Below are 18,712 nucleotides of genomic sequence, written 5' to 3' on the forward strand. Positions count from 1 at the left end.
GCAAAGCAGTATACAGTAAATGTTATACCAACATCTTTTGACGGCACTATGTTTAGTGTGGGTGGCTGCAATGGCTGCCACATATACAATCAAACAGGCTTTAAAAACCCCGTTATGCTCATTAAGAAGCCGATTTAAAACAATAATTGAAGGATAAGCACCTCCAGAGTATACTTACCATTATGTGCTTCGAGGGCGACCAATCTTCGTCTCAATGTCTTAAGGCTTAAGTCCGTGCTCTGCTAGTTCTCGAGTTCATCTCCAAATGTTTCTTCCTCCTCAAAAACTGTTGACACATCCCGCAAATCTTCACTATAATCACTATAAACATCCTCTGTCTCGTTTGTTTACCTGAGTGCGGGGGTGTATTTAGTCATTTAGTCATCATAGTCAGTTTTTAACATTTTATTTTACATTTTTACAAAATGTGAGGCTGGAATTTAGGCCACTTTTTTCCTGCTTTTGAAATCTGTTTCAGGTATCTGTCAGTTTAAGTTGCTCGTCACATAGCCATGTTTATATAACCCCCCCAAAAACGATTGATTTCAAAAAACTGTTTTCGCCTCTTCACGCCGACAAGTTTGCTCTGAACATGCTCGGTGAAGTGTCAGGGGGAGCATGACAGGCAGGGAGGACTTTCAACATTAGTGCAGACCTGCCAACGTGTATGAATTTGTTGTACTCTGCATGCAGTTTGACTCTTGAACTCTTTGTACGCTTCACTGCTCTCCATCTTTTGCATTTTGCTGGTTCCAGTTTCGAGTTCAGTCTGTACAGTACAGATAAATAAACAGGTTCTCAATAGTATTTCAAATGGGGGGGCGTAAAAACATTCCCGTCCCCCAATGGGGGCCATGACAAAAAATAATTGAGAATCACTGCAGTAAAGGTTTTCCGTCCATGCTCGGGAGTTGAATCAGAGCAACTGGACTTGAGAGCTGGAAATTCTTCAAGAAAGTCCAGTTGTGCCGTTTTTTACATTTTAATTTCCCATTTTTTAACCGAAAAGTCATGAAGCGCGCCCACCCTGATTTATCTGATTTATACAAAGATGCTACTCCGTCATAACCGCAGCCATCCATCTTTCGTGGACATGAGTCTGACGCCACGGGAAGCTGCCCTGGATCAATGGGCTGCAATGATTGTCTCAGTCCAAATATTAGCCGCTTCGTGCTTTCTTTCATGTCTTCAAGGCTGTTCATATCCATGTTTGCTCTCCGAGTCTCGTTTATCTAAATTACAGCCGCTGGAAAGTTGCAATTAGCGGCGCGCGCTTTCAAGACGCGTCGGGAGTGGGGGCGTGGGGCGGGGGAGAGAAGTCCAACAATCGGATTCGATAAGTGAGCCCATTTATCAGTCGATAAGCGCTTTGTCTTCCACGCAACACGCGCGACGTGACGTGTGGCTGTGACTGAAGACGAACTGTGAAACGGTGACGTTATCCTTCGTTGGACAGGAGACATCCATGCATCTGCACACCCATTATCACCTGGAATCACTGCATCTCAAATGTATCGTACTTCAGCCTTTAAATATGTGCTGATGGTTTGTAGCTATCTTGGAACGCTGCAAACACCCAGATGGTGAGTTAATCACTCGCTTTAGAGCATCGGTGTCCAAAGTGCGGCCCGGGGGCCATTTACGTGTTTTTATTGGATCGCGACAAAGTGTAGAATTAAAATGAAAACCAATAAAAATAGAGCATAAACGCAGCTGAAATGTTGATACCAAATAATAATCCCGCCAATGTTTGTTCTGAAATGTATTTTTACAAAACACTTACAAAGAAAATTACAGTATTTTAACCAAAAAATGTACATTTTCAAATAAAAAAAACACAAAACTTACATTTTCAAAAAAAAAATTTTACCAACAAATTTTTTAAAGGCTATTTTTTTAACAAAAAAATGACATTTTGCAAAAAAATGACAAAATTTTACCCCCCAAAATTGTCTTTTTTTTCATATTAAAAAATATACAAAAATATCAACGTGTGCCCCGGCATCTTTTGATTTTTCAGTATGCGGCCCTCGGCGGCTGCTTGTCTTCCGTTTGTTTGGATGTCATTGATACATACGTATAAACTTCACATACAACCTGTGGTGCGTTCAAGGGCCGTCAAATAAAGTAGGAAATGTTAGCGCTGAACGGAAAACAAAACATGAAAAAGGATTTCCAACACAATCCTTGCCACTGTTTCTCTATAATAACAGTCTGATGCTGTAGATTGTAATGTATTCAAACTTAAATTGTAGTATTTGTTGCATTCAATTTGATTAATTTATCCCAAACAGTTCATCATCTTTATTTATTCATTTGTGCTTGTGTATGTTAGATATGTGTTGTCCAATCAGATTTCAGCTTCTGTGTGTTGCTATATGAATGTAATTTGTCAAGGGCCTTCAGAATCAGGAGTGCTGGCCCATGTGACATACATACAATTAGCAATAGGGCTGTTTTTTTTTTTTTTTTTGCCAGTCAGACTTCTGATTCACCGCTCAGAGCCAGCTTGCAGGCCTCCAGTCCTGATTGGTTGATCAGAGCAAAACTGATACTGATACGTTACGCCCACAATGGCTGACTGAGGAGGAGAAATATATGTATTATACTTAAAAAGGTCAAGTTTACCATCAGTATTGTTTTTTTTTTACACTGGCTTTCACGGTGTTTGAAATTCTGGCCGGCCCACTGAAGGCCCAGCTACCAAACGCACCGCCTGCCGCAGTAAGAAGTGATATTTTGGGGAATTAGCCACCAATTTTTACAACCTATAGTGTTTGACAAAGAAAAAAGTACCTTTTCATTCCACCAACTTTCTTCTGGGCATCCTGCTATGTCTTTCAAGACGGATATCCCTCAGGTCCGTCACCCCTGGTAGCCCGCACTTCAGTTTTGTTCCATGAACTTGGAGGATTGCTCTCATGCAGTTGATTTTTGGGGTTGGGTGTGTTTTTGGCTTCTGCAGCATTTTTATATTGCATTCGCTTTTGACCCTGCAGCATTTATGTGTAAATGCGACATTTTTGCACAGTTTTGCCATTGTTGTGTGTGTGTTTTTTGATCTGGAATCATTTCTAGTGTTTGGAGTCTGCAACATACAAATGTTTGAGTAAAATAAAGTGACTAGTTCCAAACGCAAAAACAACTATTTTCATTTGGCGTTTTGCCCACAAAAATGATATTTGTGAAAATAAAAATACAAGAGAAGTGAAAAAAAAAACATCGATTTCATCACGCTACTATCGATCCGGTAAAATATTTGAATCGACCCCGCGTCCGTGCATTGGGTCGATTCGTGAGCCAATCAGAAGCGTCCGCGGTCACCTGCAGGAAGTGGCGGGTCCATTTATCGCCTCCCTTCTGCGTCTGCAGCACAGATAGCGGTCCAGCAGTTGGAACAAGTCGTTTAGGAACTCCTCAAAACAACTACCGATACTCGATTGACATTTTTTTGGACCTAACGGATACAGCGAATGTTTTTTATGCTGGAAAACGTGTGAGATTTTGTCAAGATTGAGGGAAGGCAGCCACCATGAGTGTCCCGCTCTACGCACCGACTCCCATCCAGCAAGCTCATCCGACTCCCTTCTACATAGAAGACATTCTAGGAAAGAACACCTCTTCTTCTTCTTCTTCCTCATCCTCGTGCTCCTCCACCACTCCGGTCCTTCCGTCGCCCAACTCTTCCTTTACAAGTTTCATCTCACCATACCGGACTCCTCTTTACGAACCAACGCCGATCCACCCGGCGCTGACCCACCAGGCTGCGGCAGCTTTGACGGCCTCCTACGCCTCCTCCGCCGGGGCTTTCGCCGGTTCCGTGTACCCCTTCCACCACCAGCAGCACCACCGCGCCGTGGGGGAGTACGCCCAGGCCCTGCTAAGGCACGACCCGCTCGGTGAGTTGGTCAAAAATTCCACAAGTGTCAAATATATCAAGAATGTATTTTTTTCTGCAAAATTCTGACTACTGGTTTCAGTAAATGAACTGCAAAAACTTCCGGCAGCCTTCAATTGCTCTCTTAGTCTGAACAAAACTCCTGGAATCGAAACAACACGCATGATATTGTAGTTTATTGAGACGCACCTGTACATGTATATATTAAATATAGTCAGCAAAAATGCAGATTAAGTGTGCAACGGGCAGCATGCACTTTTATCAGTGAGTACACAATTGCAAAGTCATTTACACCAAACGTTTAGCGTTTACACTATGCAAGGTGTGCATGATTTTGTATAGCACTAAAAACACACAAAAAAAGCCTTTGAGTTCCTCAAGTTCATACATGTACTAAAAAGTACCTTTATGGGTACTACAGCGGAGGTGTCCAAAGTGCAGTCCGGGGGTAATTTGTGGCCCGCGTCTGTTTTTTTATGCGGCACATTCTAAAGATATAATTTAACGAGAAAGGTTTTTTAAAAAACCCAGGAAAAATGGAAAAATCTGCAGTAATTTTACAAGAATTAAGTAAAAAAAAAATAAAAAAAGTTATAATAATAATAATAACTTCAAGTAAAAAAAAGTTATCTGCCGAGAAATGTTACGAGTTAATGTTACGAGGAAAAATAACGTCATTTTAGTAGCATAAAGTTGAAATAGTCATGAAAAAAAGACTTTTAAAAGTCGTAATATTATGAGAAACAAAGAAAACAACCACTTAAGTTGTAATTTTTTGGAAAATTAGGTTACGGAAAAAGTTTGAATGTTACGAGAATAAAGTTAAAATATAAAGTCATAATTCCGAGAAGAAAATAGTCGGATATTTAAAAAAAAATACAACAACAGAAATGGAAAAGATGTGCCAGAATAAAGTGAAAATATTAATAATGTTATAATATTATTATTATATTTAAAAAAAGTTGTATTCTAATGAGAAAAAAATCAAAATTTTACAAGAATAACCTGCTAATATTATGAGGAAAAATAATCACTGTCATTTTAATAGCGTAGTGTTGAAATATTAAAGAAAAAAATACTTTATAATACTTTAAACAAAACAAAAATTGTTTGGAAAAATGTTTGGAAAATTAGATTGAAGAAAAAGTTATGTCACAAGAACAAAGTGAAAATATTATGGGAATAAAGTTAGAAGTACGAGAAGAAAATTTACAAGAAGAACGTTGAAATAGTTGGGGGAAAAATGCAACAGCAGATATGGGAAAAAAAGCTGTAATTTTACGAGAATAAAGTCAAAATATTAAGAGAAAAAAGTTGTAATCTAACGAGAAATGTTACGAGTTATTACGATGAGGAAAAATAACCTCATTTTCGTAGCATAAAGTTGAAATATTCATGAAAAAATACTTTAAAAAGTCGGAATATTATGAGAAACAAATAAAAGGTGTAATTTTTGGAAAATTAGGCTACGGAAAAAGTTATAATGTTACCAGAATAAAGTTAAAATATAATGTCATAATTACGAGCAGAAAATTTACAAGACTAAAGTTGAAATAATCGGAAAATAAAATTTAAAAAAATACAACAAACTTACGAGAAAAGAGAAAAAAATTGTATTCTAATGACAAAAAGTCACAATTTTACAAGAATAACCTCGCAATATTATGAGGAAAAATAATGTCATTTTAGTCGCATAGATTTGAAATATTAAAGAAAAAATACTTTATTTCTTAAAAAGTTGTAGTATTATGAGAAACAAAACAAATACATCAAAAATAAAGATGTCATTTTTGGGGAAAATTAGGCAGCAGAAAAAATTACGTTACGAGAATAATGTGAAAATATTATGGGAATTAACTTATAAGTACGAGACGAAAATTTACAAGAAGAAAATTGAAATAGTGGGGGGGGGGGGAATGCAACAGCAGAAATGGAAAAAAGCTGTAATTTTTGGGAGAATAAAGTCAAAATATAATGAGAATAACCGTCATCATCGTCATTTTAGCAGCATAGAGCTGAAATATTAAAGAATACTTTATTTTTTTTAAGTCACAATATTATGAGAATCAAAACAAAATAAAATTAGTTTGGGGGGGAAAAGTTATAATATTATGGGAATAAAGTAAAAAAAATATGGGAATAAAGGCATATTATGGAAAATAAAATTTACGAAGATTATTTAAGAAGGAAGTTAGAATATTTGGAAAAAGCAAGAGCAAAAAATGGGGGGGAAAAGAGCAAAGTTTGTACTAAAAATAGGCCGTTTCACCTATATCACAAAAATGAGATGCAGTTTTTTCTTGGAACAGATAGCATATGCACACGTGTTGCTTTACAACCTATCAAAATGGCCCTTCATCCTTTCATTTTTCGCTATTTGGCCCTAGGCGGAAAAAGTTTGGACACCCTCGCACTACAGCACTTTCTGCAGTACCCGTCAACCTTAGCATCTGCAGGGACATAAATCGACTCCCATTTCAGTGAATCCAATACACAAAGTCAAAAATGCACGTATTTCGACAACATTTTACATAACCAAAAAACTGATTTCCAATATTTGAAAGGATGTGGATGCACTGGTTGTATTTGTGTCCAGACTTTTAGGGACCCCCTGGCAACAAGAAGGCTGTATTCTTGCCTCTTTTTTCTGGCTTTGCTTCAGTAGTTTCGCACATGTGCATCACGCTTGATCGTGCAAGCATATCAAAGTGGAACAGAGCATTTTCAACACACCAGTCAAGAAATATGGGTGCAGTCTGAATCTACGCTAATAGTCGCATTATTAGTGGCAGCCATATTTGAGGAGTCTGCCGTTAGTGCTGATGGTGTGTTTTTTGTGCGTGTGGATGTGTTTGTTATGTGGCAACCTTGACCTCTTCCTGGTTTCTATTGTTCTGGAAACATCAGAGGAGCGTGTGTGTCAAAGGAAACTGATAAATGTCATGTTTTAATTGCATCTATCCTATATTAGGAGCGGTGTGTGGGCGTTGCAGATAGAATTGTTTTGTAGCGTTCTGATAAAGCGATAAAGTTCTTTTAAGTCATGTGACTTCAAGTGTCACGCTGAATGAGCGGTGGGCTTTTCCGCTCCCTCATACGGAAGCCGTGAGGAGTAAATCTGGTCTCCAAAGCTGTTGAATGTTTTCCTGTCTCACTCCGACCAGCCGCTTCCTCGGGCGCCCGCTGCACGCTGCTGATTATTTTATCGACATCCTCAATACAGGCACATTCAGGAAACACTCGGCCTCTGATAGCCCGGGATCCGTTTTTCACATATTGTTGCACTTCCTCTGCACGGTCGAGCGAGGATGTGGCTGACTTTGCTAGATTACAAACATGGAAGCCCATCAAGGCTGCAGCGAAAATGAGTGTATCATGAATACAATACGTTTTTGGAATATGTTTCTAAAATTACGCCGTATATGCACTGATGTGCCATTATTATTAAGTCTGGACATAATACACACATATAATAAACATAGATAATACAAAAACCCCGAAACTATTAAATAAATACCAATATTTGTACTACACTATACTAATTCATGAATACCATTTAAAAAATAAAGTAAATCTTGTTTAAATATTATTATTTTTTAATGTAATTGCATAACATCCGCTGTCCAGCGTATATTATTCTGATATATTGTAATTTACCACAATAATCATCATCAAGGCTGCAGGGAAAAAGAGTCACGAAATGATTGTACGCCTATATTACGGTAAAATGTGTTTTTTAAAATCGCGCACTGTCACATGAATGTGCATTATTATAAATAATGTATCGGGTGTATCTCAAGTCTGGGCATATAACACATGAATAAAGGTTAATTTATTAATGAATTCATGAACTAAACATGAAATAAATAATGTGTTATTTAAAAAACATACAATGCATTCATTTTGAAACAACTACAGAAAATATTATATGTAAAATTATACATAAAAAAAGTTAATTCGTATTTAGCCCTTTTTATGATTTTTTTTTAAGTCCTAATGGCATCCGCGACGCAGTAATTGCATTTGAAGTGTTTTCACTGGTTTCAAGTCTGGTTTCCTGTCGGGTTAATGGTGAGGAACAAACAATAGCAAGAGCTGAGGGTCGTGACAGAGACTTCAACTATGGCCAAATATCCGCATCATGTGCTTCCTGCTTTGTGGTGTGATTATGGGCGAAGGCGTCCACCGACACACACGCACGTCCTCCTCTCATTTGCACAATCAAAGTCCACTTTGTGGGCGAAAGTGTCGATTGTTGGCGGCCTTAATTGGAATTTAGGACCATATTACTATTAAAACGGCTCCCGAGAAAGTTAATATCAATAAAAATCCCATTTTAATTAAATGAGAGTCACTTGCTACCGCCTGCGCTTCCACGAAAATACTTATTTTAGCTTTTTATGTAGAATAAAGCACAATTCTAATGTCTAAAAGCAAACCATATATATTTGGAAACGATTTTTATTATTAGAATAATTCATTTGTTAGTTTATGTGTGTTTTAACATATTTGAAAATAGTATAGGTTCTAATGCATGTATGTGTACGGACATACAGTAGTTTAGCTAACGTGGAGCTCGCAACGTTAATTACAGCAGGACGTGATTTTTCTTTGCTGATTGGCTGTGAGAAATCACATGGTTCTCTTGCCTTAGAAGGAGGCACGTGGCGCCTGTTTATGTGACCAAATATGGTCCCTTGTCCTATAAAAACCGACAAGTTCGATATTATAAATTATCCCATTGGGATATGTGGATTCGCTATAATATTTAGAACACCAATTTGTATCCATATTGATGTATATATACTATATATATGTACATATATATATACTCTATATATACGTATATGTTTTTAAAATGAGAGAAAGTAAAACGTGAAAACATAACTTTGGAGGTAACACATATAATAAGGATAATTACAGTAATGGTGGAGGTAGTAACAGAGTGACAAAATTGGGCCTAAAAAGATGAGACAAGAAAAAAAAAACATATGTGCATTCACATTTTTCAAAATTGAAATAAACACAGTATTTTGATTCACACAGATAATTACACCCCCTTCTGCTTGTCTTTTTTTGGTCAGTATGCTCACAGTGTACTGTATCATGTAACATGCTCATTGGATGTGAAGTGGTGTGAAAAAGTGTTCGCCCCCTTTCTGATTTATTTATTTATTTGTTTTGCTTGTTTGTCACACTTAAATGTTTCAGATCATCAAACAAATTTAAATATTGGTCAATGATAACACAGCTGAGCACAAATTGCATTACCTAACTAACTAAGGGAGAAGAAAAATCAAAACCCACATGGCCCTGTGTGAAAAAAACACAGTGAGAGCCATTATCCACAACTGGTGAAAACATGGAACAGTGGTGAACCTTTCAAGGAGTGGCCAGCCAACCAAAATGACCCCAAGAGGGCAGCGATGACTCTTCCAAGAGGTCACAAAAGACCCCACAACAACATCCAAAGAACTGCAGGCCTCACTTGCCTTAGTTAAGGTTAGTGTTCATGACTCCACCATAAGAAAGACACTGGGCAAAAACAGACTGCATGGCAGAGTTCCAAGACGAAAACCACTGCTGAACAAAAAGACGATCTCAATTTTGCCAGAAACATCTTGATGATCCTTGAAGACCTTTGGGAAAATACTCTGTGGTCTGACAAGACAAAAGGTGAACTTTTTGGAAGGTGTGTGTCCCATTACATTTGGCGTAAAAGTAACTTCGCATTTCAGAAAAAGAACATCATACCAACAGTAAAATATGGTGGTGGTAGTGTGATGGTCTGGGTCTGTTTTGCTGCTTCAGGACCTGGAAGACTTGCTGTGATAAATGGAAACATGAATTCTGCTGTCTACCAAAAAATCCTGAAGGAGAATGTCCGGCCATCTGTTGGTGACCTCAAGCTGAAACCAACTTGGGTTCTGCAGCAGGACAATGATCCAAAACACACCAGCAAGTCCACCTCTGAATGGCTGAAGAAAAACAAAATGAAGACTTTGGAGTGGCCTAGTCAAAGTCCTGACCTGAATCCTATTGAGATGCTGTGACAAGACCTTAAAAAGGCGCTTCAGGCTGGAAAACTGTCCAATGTGGCTGAATTACAACAATTCTGCAAAGATGAGTGGGCCAAAATTCCTCCACAGCGCTGTAAGAGACTCATTGCAAGTTATGATTGATTGCAACGCTTGATTGCAGTTGTTGGCCCAACCAGTTATTAGTTTTAGGGGACAATCACTTTTTCACACAGGGCCATGTAGGTTTGAATTATTTTCTCCCTTAATAATAAAAAGTTTAGTTTAAAAACTGCCTGTTGTGTTCAGTTGTGTTGTCATTGACTGATATTTAAATGTGTTTGATGATCTGAAACATTTAAGTGTGAAAAACATGCAAAAAAATAAGAAATCAGGAAGGGGGCAAACACTTTTTCACTGTATTTATTCTATATATGAATTCTATATATTAATTAAAGACAAGACTCTCTGTGCTTTCATCTAAAAGGGAAACCCCTGTTGTGGACCCCTTTCATCCAGCGGCCCTTACATAAGCGAAAAGGCGGTCAGGTTCGGTTTTCCAACGACCAAACCATTGAACTGGAGAAGAAATTTGAGACCCAGAAGTACCTTTCACCGCCGGAGAGGAAAAGACTTGCCAAGATGCTACAGCTCAGCGAGCGACAGGTGAGAGGAGGCAATAGTAGTCCATCAAGGCCGGGCTGTGTCTCAAATGGAATTCTTACTTTCAGTACACTTCAATATCATAACATTTTACACTCTATTTACATCCTGAGGGCGCACATTTTAGAATAGATTATGGTCGTTGCACACTTACTAGAAATGAGGATCGCAGTATTTATCCGCTTCCTCTTCTTCGCTCATTTTTAATCGTGAATTGCAACCACTCGAGTTAGTCCCTCCCTTCCGCACACACTCATCACTCAACGTCCGGGTATACCGCACTGCACTTTGCCGTACTTTAGTGCACACAATGCACTTAAAATACTAAATGTAAGTATGGAAGTGCACAAACTGTGTCACATTGAATACTTCTGTTAGTACAGTCAGTATGTGTACTGTGTAGACTGCACACTTGGTTCCTGAGGGTGCAGCCTTGGAGAGTGTAATGCTGTCCAAAGTGGATTACTGTCGTCCCTCGTTTATCGCGGTTAATTGGTTCCGTACGTGACCGCAAGAAGTGAATTGGACAGAGCAGGATTCGCTATTATTAAAAAGACAATTTTCGTAGTTATGCCTTAGAAAACCTGTTTACAATCTTCTAAATACGGGTTTTAACATTAATAGAGCCCTCTAGACATGAAATAACACCCCTATAATCACCTTTACATTTGTATGTCCGAATATAGTAGATATAATCAGAGAAAATAAGACATATTAGACGTAAATAGATTCACAGTTGAGTTTTAGCTTTTTGAGGGTTATGGACCCAACATTTTCTTATTATTATTGTGCCTGTTGTGAGATCATTTAAACCTGAAATAAATGCCTGTTCTGATTATCACATCTAGTGGCTGTCTCACCTTACTGACACTTAGTGACCAATCTACAATACTACATTCACATTTAGAATGCTTCTTCTGCCTTGCATTTGTATTTTAGTTTATTTAGTTGGTTCATTTAGCCATTTTTATGCTTCAAAATGCTTACTTTCGGCAAAAAAATGTACAATTTGCTTAAATATGCATTTTTTTTTTACTAATAGCGGGCCGTATTCAAGAACAACACAATAATTAATTAATTAATTGATTAATTAATTAACAACCCCCAATCAATCACTCGGAAGAAGAGGTACTAACTCGAGTGGTTACAATTCACAATTAAAAAAATTGTTTTTAATCAAACGTCCTTGTTAGCAGCCCGGTAACCTGTGGAAACAGCAACCGGAAGTCAGCTCCGTCGCCGTCTGTGACATCATCAGCGGTTGACTCGGCAGTTGTTGGCAAACAGCACACAGTTACGCAGCAAGTGTCAGCTTTTATTTTGATCACGTCTGCCAAATAATCCACAATGGACTCAAATAAAGTTGTAAATGCCAGCATTTCCATAAAAAGGCGAAAAAACACCACTGAATTCAAGAAATAACTCACAGCAAAACAGGAAGTAGGCGTCCGAGCGCACTTTGCTGCCACATCTCGTCTTCGGTGATGTTAAATGTTCATTTGTCCCTTTCAGTCATCATTTATATGCATTTTGAATTGTTTTCAGCATGTAAAACTACTGTTTAAAAGTAAAATGACCAAAACGTGTTTTGTGTTAACATTTTTGGCTTTCTGGAACGGATTCATTGGATTTCTTCTGGGAAAAATGCACTCTGTTCGAGAACGTGTCAGTTAGTAGCGGACCTTCTGGAACGGATTCAGGACGCTAACCAAGGTTCCACTGTAATTGATTTGAGATAGCACTACACTGTCAAAATATGCACCCTTAGGAAGTACGTACAGTGTACATAGCATACAGACTGAGGTGGAAGTATGGAAGGGTGCAAATTGAGACACAGCTATCTGCTGCTGACAACCACTTCCTTGTTATCCACCAATCACACACACACTCCACATTCACGGACACAGGAACTCCGAACATCAACACAATACTTTGCTGCAGCGACTCAATCCAATGATTCGGTTCTAATTCTGATAATGTAACCAGAAAGCAAACCAAAATATATTTGCATACACATTTTGGTCATTTTGTTTTTCAGGTTAAAACCTGGTTCCAAAATCGACGTGCAAAGTGGCGAAGACTCAAACAGGTTGGTCCTTTTCACTTGATATTATAATCTTTATTTTATGGATTATTTGTAATTTCATGTTCATTGGGACAGGAAAATCCCCAGGGAACGAAGAGGGAGGAGGATGTCAGCAGTGCCAAAGGAGAAGGGACGTCCGACCCGTCCGGGGTCCGGGGCCCGGAGCAGAAACAGACTGCAGCCCCCGGCATGGCTCAGGCGGTCCACAATGTGCGATCAATGTCGCCACAACAGTCCCTCACGGAGCCGGAATCAAATATTTCAGAAGATACAGACCTGGAACTGGACATCGAGGACGACCATGAGGACACATTGAACCACCAGCTCTGAGTGTGAACACCGTGAGGACTCAGACCGATGCTGAGAAGCTGACAGATCCTTCTATTCCCTGATGTTAAACGTGGTTCAGACATGGTGGATAGGGAGTTTTCTCACATGCAGCAGTGCCGTCGACATTTTCTACATAAGTTGGGAAGATTGTTACTGTATCTCAATGGTACTGTAAATTAATAGACTAGAAGCTTGTTCTGTATGTCGTTTTAAATGTAAAAGGATCATTAAATAAACATGTAAATGTGTAAATGAGTGTGATTTCTATTAAACTGTTTATTTGTGTGTGAAAAATGTGCCGCCTTTAGTTATGGAACTTTACCAGTGAATTAGTGGATGTTGAAATACCACGTGTAGTATCCGTCCTGTGCGGTGAGGTTCACGGCTGGTGAGGCACTGACTCATCTGGAGACTGTTTTTTTAATGTTAATACAGTTTGCTCATTAAAAGGATAACAAGAAAAGGAAGAGAATACGTGCATATGAAGTACACACACCCCATCCTTCTCCAGGAAAAGCTCTGATACTTTGTTGTAAAAGTCTGATTACCTTCTGGTGTCCATACGTCTTTTACGTTTTTTTTGCGTTAGAGGCAAAAAGAGGAGATGACACACAATAAAAGAGTCACTTTTCAAGCAGTTTTAAACCATAAAAACGGCCAGAAGTGCATTTGATAAGAGCTCGGCATGGATCTTTTGCATGTATTAACATGCTCGACGGCGAGGAGGAAGCGAGAGAGCGTGGAGGAGTGTAAATTTTAACGCATGCACACGCACACACGTGCACACACGAAGTTCAGTTCCAAATGTGAAAATAGTGTAAATAGTTCATGGTGTTATATTTGTAAATAAATTGTTATTATGATGTAAAACAACCCTCTTTTGTGTTGTTTATGTTTTCTTGCAGTTGTTTAGATATTTGAACTGTCACAAAAGCAAAAAAAAATTGTGTCAAAGTGGAAGTTATGCTTGATAGGTATCTTTTCACAAAAAGCCGGTTTTCTCCCTTTTTTTTGGGTCGGGAACTGCTACTATTTTCCTGGAACTTACCTGTGTTCTACTGCTGATTACTAAAGAACAGAAAAAAGTAGAAACAAAGGGTTTTTTTTCTGATGAAAGACGAGAGTCTAATCTTTCTTTTGGTAGGTTCCATGTTTATATAGCCACGGAACACAATATTCTGTGTGCCTTGAAAGATCAGTCAAAATTGTCTAAAATGGCCGGTGCTGAAGGGGTTGAATATTGAAAAATGGCTGGGATTGAATGCGTGAAAGACATTACAGGGGCTGTAGAAAGTCATGGTGTATAATAAATGTGTCTGCAACATTATATTATTAGCTAAATGCTGAAAAACAAACTGGCAGGCGTCATGATCCAAGTCAGTGCAAGCACCGAAAATCACTCAGACGGCAAGCACGACTTGTGCACTAAGCTAAGAAGTATTTGATCAGAAAATGTACAAATTCAGTGATTTTTGCTTGGGAAAATGTTAAAAAACAACCGGAATCGTGCAGAAAATACACTTTCAATACAGTTCAATGGATAATATTAATATTTTCTGTTATCATTATTAGTTGTTTGATGTTTGACGACAGGTGAGGCTCTGCCTCTTAGCAATTTTTTCCCATTTTCATTGATGAATTATGACAATTCTCGTGTTGATTCTGACGGTTTCAGTACAGGTTTGTTACAATGCAGAAAAAACATACAGATTGGAGATTCATTTATATTTGGTCCACTGAAATTTCGTTTGATCCCACCAACCCCGCAAACCAGTTGAAGCTTGTTGAGAAAGAGACCATTGTTGGCACAATAATTCGATAATGGAAGAAATACAAGATAAGGGTCAAGCCTTCGCTCTGGAGCTCTATGCGGGCTGACGATGATTACTCTCAGAGGTTTTTTCTCGGCCAGACCGTAGACTTTTGTCTTTAGGCAGTACCTCAAAGGTCCATAAGTCAGGCACAAAAATGTTTACATGATATTAACCTGATTCACTGGCACACTGCTTTTCAGAAATCAGAGATGGGTCACGGGTTAGCCAACCGTTGAGTCCATGTCAGTGCTGGTCCCATCACCACATTCAAATATCTTATCATTGAGGCCTCATGCAAACACTGTGAGTGGGAGTTTTTTCAGTAAGCAGATTAGGTTAATGATTTAGTGAACTCTCAGAACAACAGGGACAGATAGCAGCACCCCTGATTGATCATACAATACGTGCTCATAGTGTGTAGGCCATTAAAGTGGTAGAAAAAATGATGAAAACCCAAGTATAGACTTGGACAGGAGGGTCGTTGTCTTTGTGAAATCAGAGGCTATATTTGGAGTGTGTGGTAATTTCGAGGCCATAATTGCATTTGCACAATAACTTTGGCTCTATTATGAAGGTTCAACGGCCTCACACATGTACGGCTCTTCCAAAACCAACAGTATGCTCATTGATCGCAGCCATTGTATTGTGTAATGCTTCACAAATTTCTCAGGGTAAAGTCAACAGTTGGAGGACTCAGGGTTGGCGGGTGAAATGTTCAATAGCACACTTATTCCCTCACAGCATACTTCAGGATACAACAGCACAATTGAAGGAAATTCAATACAAGAACTGTCCAAAATTCTCCCTTGAAAATCCTGTTACATAGCTTACTGAATAATAGTCCTTCTGCATCTTTGAAACCTTTCATCTGCCAAATAGATACAGCTATCAGAGGTCATCTGACACCAGGTGCTTCATCTCACTATGGCTGCATTTAACGACTCCGATGTTCAGTCAATGTGCAGACTAGTCACTTTGTATCACCTGTTTAACAAAATCCCCGGGACAGTATTGGAACAGTTGAGTAAGAATCTATAAGTCGTGTGTGTGTGAGGACACAAGTTAATGTGTGGTTACATTTGAACGACTGAGGAATGTGTTGATTGTTGACCTTGGCCAAATGGAAGCCATTATCTCGCCTCCGCTGCTGAGCTGATATATTAATGAGAGAAAGCACTGTTTGCATCGATACTCGTGTCGCCACCAGCTACAAAGACAGAAGGGGAGGAGGGAAGGGAAGCAGAGACACAGACATGGAGGGACAAATATCAGTGGTATAAATCCACAATGACACGCAACAAGATGGCTGGGCGGCGGCAGTAGCTCAGCCCGTAAGGAGGCTTTGGGACCAGAAGGCCCCATTGCGAACCAAAATAAAATGTCTGCTTCTCGACTACTGTTGAGGGGCCCTTGAGCAAGGCACCAAAGCAGGCATCTCTCCTTTTATGTCTGCAAGTGTGTGGTCTGGTTCTCTGTGTGGTGTGCGACGCAAATGTGTACCGTATAGAATTTAACTTGAGTGATTATGATAATAAGTATTCAAAAAATAATAAATCAGTAACAGAGCTTGTAAATCTAAATATTACTCAATGACAACACAACTGAATAGAAAATGCAGTTTTAAATTAAAGTTTTTATTATTAAGGCAAAAAAAACATTCAAACCTACATGGCCCTGTGCGAAAAAGTGATTGCCCCCCGTTAAAACATAAATGAGATTTATTGAGATCTATCAGTCTGGAAACGTTAAAATGCCATTTCTAAAGCTTTGGGACTCCAGTGAACCACAGTGAGAGCCATTATCCACAAATGGCCAAAACATGAAACAGTGGTGAACCCAGGATTGGCTGACCAACCAAAATGAGCCCAAGAGCGCAGCAACGACTCATCCAAGAGGTCACAAAAGACCCCACAACAACATCCAAAGAACTGCAGGTCTCACTTGCCTCAGTTAAGGTCAGTGTTCATGACTCCACCATAAGAAAGACACTGGGCAAAAACGGCCTGCATGGCAGAGTTCCAAGACAAAAACCACTGCTGAACAAAAAGAACATTAAGGCTCATCTCAATTTTGCCAGAAGACATCTTGATGATCGCCAAGACCTTTGGGAAAATACTCTGTGGTCTGACAAGACAAAAGTTGAACTTTTTAGAAGATGTGTGTCCCATTACATCTGGCGTAAAAGTAACGCCACTTTTCAGAAAAAGAACATCATACCAGCAGTAAAATGTGGTGGTGGTAGTGTGATGGTCTGGGGCTGTTTTGCTGCTTCAGGACCTGGAAGACTTGTTGTGATAAATGGAAACATTTAAGTGTGACAAACATGCAAAAAAATAAGAAGTCAGGAAGGGGACAAACACTTTTTCCCACCAGTGTACTTCAGGGGTTTAAAATAAATAAATAAATTTCCAAAATTGCACAAAGTATTGGCTCGGTATCGCCGATACCATGCTGAGTTTTAGTCAGTATTCCATCAGAAACGTAATCAAGTGTCAGCCGAGTGTCCAAATCAAAATATGGTCACCCTAACTTATATTTATTTATTGATGACACTTAGACTACGGATGCGGGTTGGACACCCATCAGGTTTTTCTAGAGACACTTGTTTGCCACACTTAAGACAGCCTTTATCCATTATCCATGTCCTTACTTCCTGCTTTAGAGGAACTAGGAGTTACAGTAAATTGGTCATGGGCTGATTTAAGTCGAAAGAGAGCAAACAATGGCTCATGCTCCCTACAGGCTGGCACACTGCTCCACGCAGCGTTCTGAAGACCTGTTTGATGACTAATGACTACCATTAACCTGCCATTCACGCTGTACCCATGGAATTGCGTCTGGTTGAGCTAAACACCGTAATATACCTTCAAGGAAAACTTCCCTTTTTTTGGTATTTTGCCCATCATCCACAATCTTTATGTGAAACATGAGCACACATCTTTCCCTTTTGTGTGCATTCTAAACCGAGAAAAACTGTTTGCATGAGGGAGCTAACAATGCATGTAAAGAGACTCATCTATTTCGACTATAAAGCCCTCTAAAATATATAAATAAATTTATAAATGTGGCATCTTTCAATGCAGTCCGTTTTCCCTGTCCAGTTAGTACAATTCATCCTTTTCCAAGTTGCTATGTATTGTTGTATTAGGGACAATATTGACCCGAATATAATATTTTGGGACAGAAAACAGCCTAAAAATACCGGTCTATAAGTTTATAAACGCAAAGCTACAGTGGCGCAGAGAGACAATGCTTACAGTATTTGTCTGACAATTCTAGTTAGGTTGAGAAGCTCCATTTAGACGTAATCGAACTCACATGGAACCAAAGTCTCACAGGGCGTAGCGTCTGCAGTCATGCCGTGGTAAAGAGCTGAGCCAGAAGGCAAAGCTCTCAACTTACTGGTCGATCTACGCTCCTTCCCTCACCTGTGGTCACTAGCTTTGGTTACGTGAGGTAGTCTGGACATTCCCCAGCTGGGAGGAGGCCCCAGGTTAGACCTGGGACAAGCTGGAGAAGTTATGTCTCGTAGCTGGCCTGGGAATGCCTCGGTGTCCCCCCGGTGGAACTGGACGAGGTGGCGCCTCCTGTTTGGTTTGTTATTACTTTTCTCTTTAATTACTCAAGAATGTATTATTGCTGTAGTTTATTTAAGTGCAATATGTCAGCGTATGAATGTATTCAATACAGTCGTTCCTCACCGAATTTCGCAGTTTCACTCTCACGATTCTTTAAAAATACTGCAATGATGTTTTATTGTTGAATACGGCGCATTAGTCAAACAAATATGCATAATTAAGCAAATTAAAAATAAAAATGGCTAAACAAACAGAAGTACCAGTATAAAGGCATTCATAGCATACATTCAAAGACATCATGTTGTATTCTATACTGGTCACTGTCA

At 39.1% G+C, this 18,712-nt stretch overlaps 1 protein-coding gene across 1 annotated transcript; it reads left to right on the top strand.

Annotated features, from left to right (window-relative positions):
- Positions 1 to 3,377: 3,377 nt before the first annotated feature.
- On the top strand, positions 3,378 to 13,816 carry hhex (hematopoietically expressed homeobox). Its single transcript, XM_054769266.1, has 4 exons — positions 3,378 to 3,899; positions 10,403 to 10,581; positions 12,617 to 12,667; positions 12,740 to 13,816. Exons 1-4 carry the CDS (start codon positions 3,533 to 3,535, stop codon positions 12,992 to 12,994), a joined length of 852 nt encoding a protein of 283 aa, XP_054625241.1. The 5' UTR covers positions 3,378 to 3,532; the 3' UTR covers positions 12,995 to 13,816.
- Positions 13,817 to 18,712: the final 4,896 nt, after the last annotated feature.

Source organism: Dunckerocampus dactyliophorus, chromosome 2, assembly GCF_027744805.1.
Source record: "Dunckerocampus dactyliophorus isolate RoL2022-P2 chromosome 2, RoL_Ddac_1.1, whole genome shotgun sequence".
NCBI classification, from domain to species: domain Eukaryota; kingdom Metazoa; phylum Chordata; class Actinopteri; order Syngnathiformes; family Syngnathidae; genus Dunckerocampus; species Dunckerocampus dactyliophorus.

Coding starts and splice junctions, on each gene's coding strand:
- hhex (XM_054769266.1), top strand. CDS start 3,533: ATGAGTGTCCCGCTCTACGCACCGACTCCCATCCAGCAAGCTCATCCG. Junction 3,900..10,402: donor GCTAAGGCACGACCCGCTCG/GTGAGTTGGTCA, acceptor TTCATCTAAAAG/GGAAACCCCTGTTGTGGACC. Junction 10,582..12,616: donor TACAGCTCAGCGAGCGACAG/GTGAGAGGAGGC, acceptor TTTGTTTTTCAG/GTTAAAACCTGGTTCCAAAA.